This window comes from Glycine soja, chromosome 17 (assembly GCF_004193775.1).
Source record: "Glycine soja cultivar W05 chromosome 17, ASM419377v2, whole genome shotgun sequence".
Classification (NCBI taxonomy): domain Eukaryota; kingdom Viridiplantae; phylum Streptophyta; class Magnoliopsida; order Fabales; family Fabaceae; genus Glycine; species Glycine soja.
Genome location: NC_041018.1, coordinates 12,811,094 through 12,825,948, shown reverse-complemented (window position 1 = coordinate 12,825,948; position 14,855 = coordinate 12,811,094). Strand labels below are relative to the sequence as shown.

The 14,855-nt window shown below is 29.0% G+C and overlaps 1 protein-coding gene and 3 non-coding genes across 6 annotated transcripts; all 4 read left to right on the top strand.

Annotated features, from left to right (window-relative positions):
- Positions 1-3,096: 3,096 nt before the first annotated feature.
- On the top strand, positions 3,097-7,060 carry LOC114392004 (ribose-phosphate pyrophosphokinase 1, chloroplastic). 3 transcript variants are annotated; one of them, XM_028353041.1, is made up of 8 exons: positions 3,097-3,428; positions 3,525-3,698; positions 4,296-4,544; positions 4,821-4,964; positions 5,039-5,206; positions 5,954-6,023; positions 6,385-6,466; positions 6,811-7,060. In XM_028353041.1, exons 1-8 carry the CDS (start codon positions 3,279-3,281, stop codon positions 6,989-6,991), a joined length of 1,218 nt encoding a protein of 405 aa, XP_028208842.1. In that variant the 5' UTR covers positions 3,097-3,278; the 3' UTR covers positions 6,992-7,060. The 3 variants fall into 3 exon arrangements, with proteins under 3 accessions (XP_028208842.1, XP_028208841.1, XP_028208843.1); XM_028353040.1 differs by having other exon boundaries at positions 3,097-3,431; XM_028353042.1 differs by having other exon boundaries at positions 3,098-3,384.
- Positions 7,061-14,104: 7,044 nt separating this feature from the next.
- On the top strand, positions 14,105-14,194 carry LOC114394310. The gene has a single exon (XR_003662715.1). It is a non-coding gene; the product is annotated as a small nucleolar RNA U61 (small nucleolar RNA).
- Positions 14,195-14,353: 159 nt separating this feature from the next.
- On the top strand, positions 14,354-14,438 carry LOC114394318. The gene has a single exon (XR_003662722.1). It is a non-coding gene; the product is annotated as a small nucleolar RNA snoR14 (small nucleolar RNA).
- Positions 14,439-14,567: 129 nt separating this feature from the next.
- LOC114394307 lies at positions 14,568-14,657 on the top strand. The gene has a single exon (XR_003662712.1). It is a non-coding gene; the product is annotated as a small nucleolar RNA Z101 (small nucleolar RNA).
- The last annotated feature ends 198 nt before the right edge of the window (positions 14,658-14,855 follow it).

The following is a 14,855-nucleotide window of genomic DNA, read 5'->3' as shown; positions in this document are numbered from 1 at the left end:
ATTATATAAGGTTATTTTTATAATAATTGGAAATTTCTTTTAAAAATATTAAAATTAATTGAAAGTAAAAAATAGATTGAAAGAAATAAGAGATAAAAAATTAAAAACACTTGCGTAACAAAAAAACTCCTAAGAACACTCTCATTGAACAATAACTCCTAAAATGCTCTCATTCAAAATAAATTGAAAAATAAAAATAGATGAAAGGAAATAAGAGATAAAAAAACTTGACTAACAAACAAAAAAAATACTCCTAAAAACACTCTCATTGAAGAATAACTCCTAAAATGCTCTCATTCAAATAACCATTATAATATATAAGGTTATACATTTAATAAGTACATATTATAATTTAAATCTAAAAAAATATTAATTTAACAAATATAGTATTTAATAATGTTGTTTTTAGTAACTATGTAATTCATTTAATAAATATAACATTTAATTCTATTTTGTGCAATGAATTTTTCTTTTATATATAAGTATATTCGGAACTACATAGAAGACAGATAAAATGCATAGGTAAATAGATAAGGAAGAGTGAGAGAGAGGCGACATCAACAATGAAAATAACAATTTTTTTAAATTTCTTAAAGCTTTTTTTTTTGTAATGATTGGTAATTAAATTCTTGCTTTTCAATTTTTTTTTAGTTTCTACAATATACTCACTTTATGCTTTTAGTCTCTATTATTATTTTTATACAGTTCCTCTTTATAAAAAAATTTATTTACTGTTTTTTTTTCTGAGTTTTTATTTTACTGTTTTAGTTCCTATTACTATGCACTGATAACGTGTAAACTATCTTTTGAAGAACAAATATGATGTTTCTTAAATAACATGGTGTAAAATGAATATCTTCTAATATAATAAAGTTTGATATCAAAAGTTTACAATTTATAATGAGAAAAAAATAGCATTAATGGCTAAAACTGTAAAACAAACTCTATAGGAACCAAAACCTTAAATAATTTTATAAATACTAAAAATACTAAATAAATACTATATTACAAGAATTAAAAATATATTTAAATATGCGTTTAATTAATATTTTTCAGTCATAGACACGGTTTTAGTCTTTTAGACAAGGATATGAACAAATTTTCGCTATCTTCTCAAGAGAGGAATGATATTAATGATGTGTTTGAAATGTTGAATGAAAAGCGAGGGAGTTGAGAAAAAAAAAATGTAATTGAAATTTCGAAGTGAAGGGAAAATGAAACATAAAGAGCTTTTTGTTTATAGATTTTTTTTTCTAATTAAACAAAAGAAAGAGCATTATTGTTTAGATTTTTTTTTTTCTAGTTTTGTTCATCTAAAAACATACCATAAAGAAAAAGGAGGAGCATATTGAATGGGTGCTTGGTAATGCACGAACGAGCATATTCATTTTAGCGAAAATGGCAAGCACTTGCACCGAACCAAAAGCAGCGACAAATAGCGTCTCAACTTCGCAATCAAGAACATGCACTTTTTTAGTTTTGCTTTCATCGCTATAAATTTTGACCAACACAAATTCTTCCAAGTCCTAATCCAAAACAACAACTCCTTTGGCAGTATACAAATTCCACCAAACCACGGTTACCGAAAGACAAATTCCTCCTCCTCTCTCTTCATATCATTCTCATTAGCTTTTTAAAAAAATTCTTTAAATTAAAAATCTTCTAAGTTAAGAGAAAAACTTTATGGTATGGTTTTCTTCTTTTGTCAGTATAAATATTATTTTAATATCAACCAATTAAAAATATCTTTAAATATAAATTTTAATTTAATTATTAAAAAACTTAACAGGTAGATTACATTTACACAATCAAATGCATGAATCTATTAGCACACAATTATTTTAATTTAATGAATTAAGATCAGAGACTCCACTGTACACATGACTAGTCAGTTCTTAAAAATAAGCTAATTTTGGCAAAGGGAAATTTTTTGTTTCCGAGAAATCTTAAGTTGAGAATGTTAATTTGTAATGTTTGATTTGATTTTTAAAAAATAACATGTTTTCCGATAAAAAAAATTGACATTTGTCAAATTTTTTAATATTTTCATGGGGAGCCCATCGAAGTTTCCCAAATTAAAAAACAATTTTAATTACGGTAAAATATCACATTATTTTTATTAAATTATTTCATGAGGAAAATAATTAAAGATGATAATAAATATACCATTTTACTTTTATATTTGTAGGGAATTTATATCACAATATGAATGATTAGTCAAATAAATTTAATCATTTCTTTTTTTCTCCCAAATTTAATCTTCATAAGAATCATAATCATCAAAATTAATGATTCCTAATAAGAGTGTATACAAGTTGGAATGAGTCGGTTTCAAAAAATTCACTTCTTAATCTAATAAAAAAAATCTTAAATTATGTTGTATTGTGTTTCGGCGATTTTACTTTCAAACTCAATCCGATCCAATTCAATCATGACTAAGTTAGATCGGATTGAGTTAAATCGAATTATGAAATTAAAAAATTAAAAATATTCATAACATATTTTTAAAATAATTTTCTTTAAAATGTAGAATATAATTACGTAGAATATGTAGATTTTATGCATATTTTTTTTCTTCTGATTTTCAATATTTTATTATATTCTTATTAATAATATTATATTTATTATTATTATTATTATGTCTAAGTCAGATTGGGATAACAGTTGATAATTTAAAACCCATTATCCAATTTAAATATAATTGGGTTTACAATGAATTGAATTAGATCTCATCTTCACACTTTAAAAATCTAATCTAATATAATTGTATCAGTTCCTTTACCAAAACCTTTAGCAACAAAAATATTTTATTTTTCTTTTCAATAAATACGTACACTGTTCCGGTAAAAAAACGTAAACTGCACACACCCTAATTCTTCAAGATATCTAAATTCATTTAATTCAATGAGCTAAATAAATGATACTTTTTTATTCACACGAACCGTACCTGAACTAAAAACTGGATTAATGTGTCAGTATTATTTCAATTGAATAATTTTTAAATTTTTTCCCCGGATTCATTAATTCATTAATATTATTTTTAAACACTATTAAAACGACGTCGCGCGGTGACCCCAGCCGCGAACACATAAAAAGCCGAATCTCGTGGAAAGTACAAAGACCCGCCATCACTGCTAACAACACAACAGAGCTCGAAATTCGCTTTGCCCTCCCTCTCTCTCCCTCGGCTCCAGCCCAAACCCTCTCTCTCCCTCTCTCCCAGAAACCAAAAACCTAACAAGACAAAAAAAAAAAAAACAAACCCTAACCCCTCTCTCATGGCTTCCTCACTCTTCCAACCTTCTCCGTCTTCCGCCATGACTCTCTCTTCTTCTTCTACTTCCTCTTCCTCTTCTCTCTTCACCGGCACTCTCCGAACCTTAGGTTTCGTTGATCATTCCCGCGCGAGAATCTCCGCGCCTAACACCGTGGCATTCAACTAATCACTAATCAATTTTCTTTTCTTCTTTTGTGTTATTTAATTACTATTTACACTCGATTGTGTTGTTTTGTTTCAATGGCAGAAATGTGACATGTCGGAATCGTCGAATTTCGTCAACGGGAAACCGATCATTCCGGTTCTCAACGAACGGACTCTGCCGAAGTTCATGGAATCCGCGAGGGAGGCGAAGACCGTCAGCAGAAACAGTAACCGGTTGAAATTGTTCTCTGGCAGGGCCAATCCCACTCTCTCTCAGGTTATTATTATTATTTGTGTATTGTTTTACATTGGTATTTTGAGTGAATGGGTCAAAATAACTGTTGGAATTTGTGTTAATTTTTGAAATAATGGAAATTAATGTGTGTTTCGTTGGGACTAATATTTGACCGATGAAACGCACGCTTAAGGACGTTTTCATCGTTTCAATGACTGTTGACTGGCGCACTAACTTTCCCAGACTTTCTGATAATATTTTGGTCTTTCGGTGGATTTTTTTAATAACATGCGTTTTTGTTACTGAATAAATATTCGCAGTTTCATTTCTGATTCAAAGTATCAATATAAGTGAAGGTGTCATCTAGCAAAGTGGTATGCAGCAATTTGTTGTTATAAACATGATAGGTGCTGCAAACCCTTGTTTTTTTACAAAGGAGGTCTAGCTTATTGAACAGAGAGTGTGTGACTTGTTGGTCTTACATATAAAAAGAACTTATTTTTTTGAACTCAGAATCTAGTAGCTACCTATTGTTTTGGTTTGTGGCTATAAAATTAAGTTAGTATATATGCTGTCTTTTTATTGGGCTGGTTTTTTTGTTGAGTTTTGTTGGTTTTCTAACGGTAATGGTTTGATTAGGAAATTGCTCGGTACATGGGCCTGGAACTCGGAAAGATTTCCATCAAGCGATTTGCTGATGGTGAAATATATGTCCAGTTACAAGAGAGTGTTAGAGGTTGCAATGTTTACCTTATACAGCCAACCTGCCCTCCCGCAAATGAGAATCTCATGGAGCTTAAAATAATGATTGATGCTTGTCGGAGAGCATCGGCCAAAAATATCACTGCTGTGATTCCATACTTCGGATATGCCAGAGCTGATAGAAAGGCAAGTATTTTGGATGCAACTACAAGATCCCGCTACTCATTGGTTTAATACTTGGTGTACTTTTGTTCTCTCTTGAAATTTTCTGACTTATTTGTGATGTATATGTCCAATTTCCCCATTGTTTTGTGTGCTAGTGCTGTCTAATGGAAAAATCATTTTTGTTACCTTTGTTATTTTATTGAATTTTTTTACCTTTAGTTGGTTTTGCATTTTTGCTCAATGATGTGAGCAATTGGATTTTACATGGAACTAATGGAGTTTGCCTCCTCTCTATAGACTCAAGGGCGTGAATCAATTGCGGCTAAACTTGTTGCGAACCTTATTACAAAAGCTGGGGCAGACCGTGTTCTTGCTTGTGACCTTCATTCAGGGCAGTCCATGGGTTACTTTGATATTCCTGTGGATCATGTACACTGTCAAGTAAGTAAGCTATGAATGTTTGTAGTTTATTTCTTGAAAACATTTTCTAATACTACTTTTATGATGTCCTCTAGCCCGTGATCCTTGATTACCTTGCCAGTAAGATGATAAGTTCAAGTGACTTGGTGGTGGTTTCCCCAGATGTTGGTGGTGTTGCAAGAGCACGTGCTTTTGCAAAGAAATTATCTGATGCACCTTTAGCTATTGTAGACAAGAGGCGCCATGGACACAATGTTGCTGAGGTAATAACGGCAACAAAATCTGCATTGTATCCTTGAAATGCCAAATCTTTCTTTTTTTTTCATTTATTTAACAGAGTACTTTTAAACAGATTTTATTGGGTTTTCCTTGGTGTTCATTATGAATAATTACTCTTTCTAGAAATAAATTGTCCTTTTCGCAACACTTTGCTTAATCAACTAATGTGACCATTGATAATGTCTATTTAATGTGTAGTATATTAAATTATTTCTTTGGCATTGTCATGTATATATATATACATATATATATATTTATATATTCATTTCAATTTAATCTAAAAAGATGGAAGTTGATAACTTCAAAAGTGCGTAAGCACCTCCTTATGCACTCTAGAATAGAAGTTACGGTGATAATTGTATCTTCTAAGTGTGGCTATGCATAATATTTATCGTTCATTTTAAATTGTGATAAAATTGATATTAGTAGAGTCAACTGGGAATTTGCGACCCATGTCACTTGACACAAAGGCACACTATCTTTGTGTCTTGTTGTCGGGATCATTGATTTTGACACAAGGATGTGAATAATTTGAGTTCGAGAGGGAATATAATACTCCAATATTAGGCCTAGAATTCTGGCTTCTTTGTTAGATATTTGGGTGCCATATTACCATGTTATTTGGTGGCCAAACTTAGTTGCATTCTTATTTTTAGTTTTGAATGTACTAGCTAGTAGTAATTATCCTCACGACTAACTTAAACGTATATGTGGTTATGTTTGACCGGTAGGTGATGAACCTGATTGGTGATGTAAAAGGAAAAGTTGCTGTAATGGTAGATGATATGATCGACACTGCTGGTATGCCATCGTCATTGTCCAATTTGAACTTTGAAGAGAGATATTTTGTTCTGTGATTTTTTGCACAGTGTTTGCTGGGTTGAAGAAATCTAGTTAAGAAAACAAATTTTAGCTTGCTTTATTAATTAAATTAAAGTTTTACGAATGTTGAGATGACTACATCTTAAGATTGAAGTCATAATATCTGTTTTTTCAATGAAATTTTTTTTATCAAACAGATCACAGATGATCTTTAGCATATTTTGGTATTCCTACCTTTTAAAGTATTTGCACTAGAATTTTATAGTTGTATACTCTTGCTCTTTTAACCATTTATATATGTTGGTGCATTTTCTGGTTCAAATGTTGGTTTTGGACGTAGGGACCATTGCTGAGGGTGCAGCACTCTTGCATGAAGAGGGGGCTAGGGAAGTGTATGCATGCTGCACTCATGCTGTTTTCAGGTATTGCCTTGGGTCTACTCCCAACTATGAAGCATGTTATTTTTTCTAAGTATGATGTCAGTCAATAACTGTGGTTTATAATAATCCTGATTTTTTAAGTTAGTGATTGGTAGTGTTAGTCTGTCTCTTGGGCATTGTTTTCTCCTCTTTATTGCATTATTATATATTATATCTTATATATTATATCTATATCTTATATATTATATCTATACCGTGTTAGTGTGTTGTTTTCTTCTCTTTAATGAATTCTTGTATGTAAATGTGTTGCTCATGACATTCATGTAATCTTTATACATGAAACCACTACTAATATTATCGTTTTATTTGGATAATCACACTCACAGTCCTCCAGCAATTGAGAGGTTGTCCAGTGGCTTGTTTCACGAGGTGATTATCACAAACACCATTCCAGTTGCGGAGAAGAACTATTTTCCCCAGTTAACGATTATTACTGTAGCAAACCTTTTGGGTGAAACTATTTGGCGTGTTCATGATGATAGTTCTGTTAGTAGTATTTTTCAGTGAACAATCAGTTACTTTTGGAGTTAATTTAATGAATAAATGCTATTTGACCATCTTATATGATAAAAAAAATTTATTTATATATCTTGACCCATTTTCATATGTCAATAAATTTTTTTAAAGAATTTAATCTTTTAATAACTTTTCTAATTTTAGTCTCAAAATCTTAAATATAGGTAAAATTTAAGAAATAAGATAGGGCGGAAAACTTTATTTTCACAAGATATGGCGGTAAAATTTAATAATCTTAACAACTTTGTAATGTTTGTAAATGGATGAACTTCACACAGTGACCAGATCAGTTGACTCTTGTGAAACAAGTGAGAAAATGAACATTTGAGAATATCAAATGAGAATAACCAATATATATGATAATTATTTAAAAATATATAATTTTAGATAAAAGTTGTGAAATGATAAGTTAGGAATATAATTTATAAATTGAAAAGTTTGGAGTAAATTTTTTTAAAAGAGTAACAATTCAATGATGCAATAATTAAAGCCTAAACAAGGTGGACTTATCTCTTCACCTCTCTGTATAAATAACGACCTTCTCTGTATAAATAACGAATAAAAAGTAATGGATACAATGGGCGGGTAAGATAATGAGATTTGAATTTTTTCAATATGTGACATTCCATTCAACTTTAGATTTCATATATACACTGAATTTATATACAAGTACCCAATATCTAGTATTGTTTAAAAATGATATGAAAATAAACATATAATTTTTTAAAAATATTTAGTATCAAATCAGATATAATTACATAAAGATTGAGTAAAACAAGTTATTGTATTTTTAGCAGAGATAATAGTATCTTAAAAAACATTAAGTTTATTAAAATTTATCACAATTTATTCATTCTCCAAGTAATAATACTAATGTAATAACAACATGAAATGTATAAATTAATAATAAAAAATAATAAAATATAATTTTATAATTATTTAAAATAAAATTTATTAAAGCAGTCCATGATAAAAAAAATTAAAAATTTGTTATGAATTTAGAATTTATTATGAACAATTCATCATAAATAGATTTTTTAAGTATTATGTATATTTTTAAAAAAATTAAACATATTGATGGTTAATTTTTGTAATAAGACTATCATTATAAAATAAAATATATCAAATATTATAATTTATTAAAGTAACTTATCAAATATCTTCGTATAGAATATATATTTTATATTTGTTAACATTTAAATAAGAGAAAAATATAAAATAATTACTTAACTCTACAACCATAAAGATGAGTATAATTTTACAGCATATAGTCATATCATTCTGAACAAATCATAATAATAGTGTGAGTAATTTTACACTTATAATTTTTTACTCACATAATCAATATGAAGTAAAGGAAAAAATAGTATGACCAAACATTTATTTTTTATATAAAAAATTTAAATTCAAAAAGAATCTAAAAATAATAAATATGAATATATAATACTATATAATTATTAAAATTTATCTGTTTATTTTATTTATTTTTTATATAATGTTAATATGTAATAATTTTTAAATGTATTTCTTATCGATATTAAAATTTATTTTAAATTTTTTGAAAAATTGTAATTTTTTATTAAATAGATATAGTTGTTAATTATTTAAAAATATTTTTTTAATGATTTTAAAGATATTAATTTTAATTATGCAATGTTATTGAAGTTTTTTTTATAATAATGTTATTGAAGATTTGAATTGATTAATAAATTGAAGACTCTCATTTGATGTAATTAAAATTGTATTAGATCAAATACCAATCATATTCGTGGTGTGTGGTTGTCACAGGTCTACAATTTTGCACATAACCATAATCAAACACGAAATTCTCTTGTTAAATATATTATTCCCATTAATTTAAACTTAATGGAACCTTATATCATTGTGTCAATCCTTTGGGTTTAATAAAATTGTATGTGATGTTGTTGTTGTTGAGAGAAGAGTAGTAGAACAACATCAATGAAAAAAATGAGAACAAATACTATTTTGGATTAATTATATTATCTGTTATTTTAATAGTTTTTCCTATTTATGTCTAAATATTTTTTACTGCAGTGATAATATAAATATTTAAAATATTTTATAACGAAATTTGAATATGAAATTTTGTATGAGTGGCATTTAAAAGAAGATTATCATATAGTATGACAACCAAACAGATAAATCAATGTTTCTATAAATTAGTTCCCAACCTTAAAAAAACAACAACTTAGTTTCCATTTTCATGTTATCCTACAAAATCCCAAGTTCTAATGTAAATCTATCTATGGTATTTTAAATAAAATGAAAAAAAAAGTTTGAGGAATTAACCTGTTTCGACTCACTTTAACAAGTTTTCTCGACAAATTAAATGAAACGAGACAAACTTGGTTAATGAGTTTAAAAGAATAATCCAACTTTTTAAAAGAGACAAGTTAAACATGTGGATACAATGAATCTAATTATTTTAAGGCAACTCACTTTTTTCTATTGTTGTAATGTGTACAATAGAATCATATTTCCATTACACATATGGGATTGAAAATAATGAATTAACATAAATACAATTTCATTGTACATATAACTTAATCATACTTTTATTATTTTTTTCATCCCACTTGAAAAGGAAACATGTTTATGTCCGAACAATAATTTTGGAATATGACTAAAAAGCATACACTTTAGGGGTGTTCACGAGTATGTGTCACCCGTAAATTTCGAACTTATTCAAATTGATCTGAACAGGTTTGATTGAATCATTTATGTATTTGGGTCAAAATTGAATCGGATCGACCAAAATTGTTCATGTACGGTTTGAGTCACATGTTTAGATTTATAAATTCGTTACCCGTGAATCCGTAATTAAAATATAAATTATATATATATATATATATTAAAAACTTAAAATATAATTTGAGGAAGGTGTAGTAATGCATTATTTCCTTTAGTGCTTTTAATAAAATAGTTACAATTTGATAAGTTGGGTAATAAATCCATCCCGTCATCGCAAAAATCCAAGAATAGGTTGTGATAAATGTTTTTTATATAATAAAATTTATGATAAATAACTTATATTGTGATATAAGATTAATTTTAACAATTGATAAATTTTTAAAAAATATTGAAATTAAACTTTAAAAAAATGGAAAGGATAGGTTAAAAGAGATAAGAAAAATCCATAAAAAATGTTAGTTGAAGATTTTTTTAAATAAAAATACTTTTGTTAAAAAATAACTCATAAAATTGGTCAATTATCATGCTATTTTTTCTTTATATATAACAAGAACTGATTTTAAAAGATTTTTTTTCTTATATAGGGCTAAAATTTGAGTTTAACCTAATTTTTGAATAGTTATAAAAATCATCAAAACCCGGACTGAAAAGAGAACTCCCACTCTGCCGTGCCGCTTTGTTTCTCAGGTAACAATCCATTCACTTCACAACAAACCATATTTCATGTTTCTTTACATTCACTTCCGACTCTCGAATTTTCTTCACCAACCAACATAATTAACAACTCTTTTTATATACCACTTATTTTTTTATTGTGTTGTGTGCCTCAGAAATATTAATTTCATATTTATAAACATTGTCATCTTCATATAATTATTTGAGTGAGTTTTGATAGAGTTCAGTTAATGGCAAAATGAGAAACCCCCCAAGCTTCGTGGTTAAAAAGGAATGAAATAGAGAAGAATCAAGTAAATTGAGATTACTCATGATTGTCGACTAATCTTGCCTTCATTGTAAATAATTATTAACCATGAAGCCCTCTCTTGTGTGATTTTTTTAATCTTTTGTGATATATGCTTTAATTGTGAAACCTTGTTCCATTTAGAGACTCGGGATTAACGGGTAGAATTGGTGAAAAGTGTATGCATAGGAAAGTTAATTTTTTACAAAGGTATATACTCTCAGAAAGATAGGAAACATTTTATACGATCCTTCACAAAGGTATATACTCTGCTCAGTTATATTATTTGCTAATAATGTTCAGAAAGTAGGTACTAGGTAGTTGAGTCTTTTGTCTTTTGATTACTCTATTGAAAATTTACTACAATTTTGTAAACTATTACATGTTTAATTTTTTGAAATAACAAAGTACTATAATCAATATTTCAAGTGTAGGTCAAGAGTTGTTAATTTAAGTTGCTTCTTCTGTTGTTCATTTTCTTCCTAATACCACCACAAGTCCATGTTACTTTCACCCACTTCTATTTTTTTATTTTATTGTTGATAGGTTCTTTAGAATTTGCAAATGAGACAACGGGAAAAGAAAAGTGATACAAGGAGTGTTAATGATTTATCTCCAATTCCACCAATTAGCGTTCCCTCTTCATATCATACTTAACCACTAAGACACAACCACAAGGACATGAAACTTCACCACAACAAGGACAGGAACAACAACCTAAATCTGCATAAGTAGAGGTAAGAGGGCTTATTGTAAGTATTGTAATGCATCATATGCAACAACTAGTTCTATCTATGGAACCTCTAACTTGAGAAGACATGTGTTCCAACAATGTAAGTATTGTAATGCATCATATGCACCAATTATTTTTGGAAGTGAGAGTGAGAGTGACCCTAATAAAATTAGTATGAAACTTGTTGATTTTAATCAATAGCATACTCTAATAGCACTTGCAAATATGAAAATTATTGATGAACTTGCCTTTAAGTTTGTTGAAAATGAAGCGTTTAGGAAGTTCATGGAAGATGCTCAACCTAAATTTAAAATTCCTTCTTGTGTCACTATTGCTAGATATTGCAATTACATGTGTGTGACAGCTCATTATATTGATGAAGGGTAGGAGTTGAATAACAAAATATAGAAATTTTATTTGATTTCTAACCACAAAAGTGAAACCATAGGGATAACCCTAGAGAATTGTTTAAAAGAATGAGGGATTTCAAAAGTTTGTTGTGTAACAGTGGATAATGCAAGTGCTCATAATTTGGCTATTTCATATTTAGTTAGTGCATTGAGTGTTTGGAATAAACATTCTTTGTTGAATGGAGAGTTCATGCATATGTAATGTTCTGCTCATATTTTAAATTTAATTATTAGTGATGAATTGAAAGAAATTGACCTATCCATTAGAAAAATAAGAGCTTCATGTAAGTTTGTGAAGTCTTCTCCAAGTCGATTTGCAAGTTTTAAGAGGTGTGCTGAAGAAGTAAGTGTATCCACTAAGATCATGTTAATACTTGATGTACCAACTAGGTGGAACTCTACTTATTTGATGTTAGATATTGCTGAAAAATATGAGCATGCATTTTATCGCTGCGAGTATGTTAAGGCTGCATGTGTTAAATCTCATATCTAGTGAAGGGGAAGGATGTCCCAAAGAGATTGATTAGCAACATGCTTGTGTTTTTATTAGCTTTTTGAAAACTTTCTATGATGCAACTCTTTCTTTTTCTGGGTCATTGCATGTTACTGCTAACATTTTTTTAGAAGCTAATTAATATTCAAAAATGACTAAATAAGTGGAGGCATAGTGATGACTTAGTGATACAAAGGATGACAACAAATATGTAGTTAGAGTTTAATAAATATTGGAAAAGTGGTGGAATTAACTATCTTTTGTTTGTTGTTGTTTTTCTTGATCCTATAAATGTGAGTACATTCAATTTTGTTTTAATCGTATGTATGATATTGAAAAGAGTATGAACATGATAAAAAAATTGAAAGACCTCATTCATAAACTGATTCAACAATATATACTAGAACATCTCATTTCTCATTCTAGTAGCAATTCAGTCAATTCTAGTACATTGACTTCAAACATGACCTCACAACATAATGATGACATATGTGATAAGGGTGATGATTGAGATGATGAATTTAGAATGAAAATGAAGAAAAAAACAGGGTGAAGTGCAAAAAAATGAGTTAGATAAGTATTTGGAGGATGATGTTGAAGATGACCATGCTAAGTTTAATATTTTGAATTGGTGGAAATTGAAAGCATTCAAATATTATATTCTTTACTGTATGGCTAGAGATATATTAGTTATTCCTGTGTATACTATATCATATCTGAGTCTGCATTTAGTATAGGGGATAAAATTCTAGATTCATTTCGTAGTTCCGTGAGTCCTACTTGTGCTCAAAATTGGCTCAGATCTACTAAGCAAAATGTTAATGACTTGCAAGTTGAAATAAATGAAGCGGAAAAGATTGAATGACTTGCAAGTTCCTTGAGTCCTACTTGTGCTCAACATTGGCTAGATTATTATTTGTTTAACCTTTTTTCATATTTATTTTTTTTACCATGTTTATAATATCAATAGGTCATATTTTGTTCATTTGTTTCAACAAATGTGGTTGTAGCAAATCTGGTGGCAAGAAATTAGTTTGTAGAAAATAATTATGTTTTGGACTATTATAGTAAATCTCGTTAAAAAATATTTTGTTTTAATTTGTATTAGTCTATTTTAGAATATTATGTTGATGGTGCTAAATGAATCAATTGTACTACTTTCAGACATTTGATAATGTTGTGTTAATTGTATTGGATATTTAAAAGAATCATGATATAAAATACTAGTTCTAAGAAAAAAAAAATCAAATGGATAATTTGTTACCCCAAATCGAACCAAATCAGTCATGAATGAGTTGGTTTAAAAAAAAATTGTGAAAACCAAATCAATGTTAACCAATCAAATTTGACTGGGTTGGGTCCTAAATTTTGTCAAAACCAATCTGAATCCATTTGAGTGGATTGTGTCATTAGCAAAAGTGATAGTGTCAATAACAACTCTCCCCAACTAATCAAGTACTGATAGTATACACTGCTTGTTGGGCCTAGAAAAGGTTCATGTAACCTACCCGATCCAACCGGGTCTACCTTCCCGAGAGGAACCCTAGCATTGCCTAAAATGATAAAACCCTAATTTGTATCTATAAATTGTTGCCAATTTCACCCTTTTCGTTCAAAAGTCCATTAAACAGTGGCGATTTCTAGTTTTAGTTCTCTTCAACTGTATTCCTTCTTTTTGTTGTTCTGTTGCTACTGTTCATTTCTTCTAGATTTAGCCCTTGGCGCTGTTAAATTTGGTGCTGAACAACGTGGTTTTGTTTTTCCTGAATTTCTTTTGCTAAAGGCGAGTATTTTGAGTCCGTGATGAAGATTTATCTGTGCCGGAGGCGAGTGATATGTTTTGCTCGTCGGTGACGGCGCAATTCCTCTAAGAAGTTCTGAGCTCAACATTCAATTTTTTTAACCTTTGATTGCTATTTTAAGTGTTTTGTAAATTATCTATTGTTTAATTTTTTTTAAAAAAATTTCTCTTAATTGAGAGATTTATCAATTTGTTGAGGATAATTTGAATTGTAATTGAGTTTGATTAAGAGGGAAAAGCTAAGCGAAGTGATGATAGAAATTCATTTGTCTGTCAATCCGCTGATATTTGTGTGATGTATTCATGAATCCCGACAGGTTCTGATCGCTATCTTTGTTCCCTCTTTCTATTTTTTTTTTGTTTGGTTTTAGAATTTCTAGGTTTTTGTTCCCAGTCTTTTAATCTGAAATTTTGAATGTTCAACTTGAGTTTATTGAAGATTAAAATCAAAATTGTGAATGGGCATGTGATGAGTCTCATTATCAAATGGGTAATTTGCGTCTGAATTTCATTGATGCTATATCACCTTGGAGAACTGATGCCCACAACTTTGTCATTATTCACTACAAATGATTGGAGACTGATGTCTATATTTGTTTGTTTCAGTGGTATTCCAGTTAATTTCTTTTGTAGATGATATAAATTTCTAAGGAAATCTGGAGCATTTTAATAACAGAATTTGTTTTACAATGGATCACGCAGACAGACACGAAATTGGCCAAAGAATGGTTGATTTTGAAAGAAA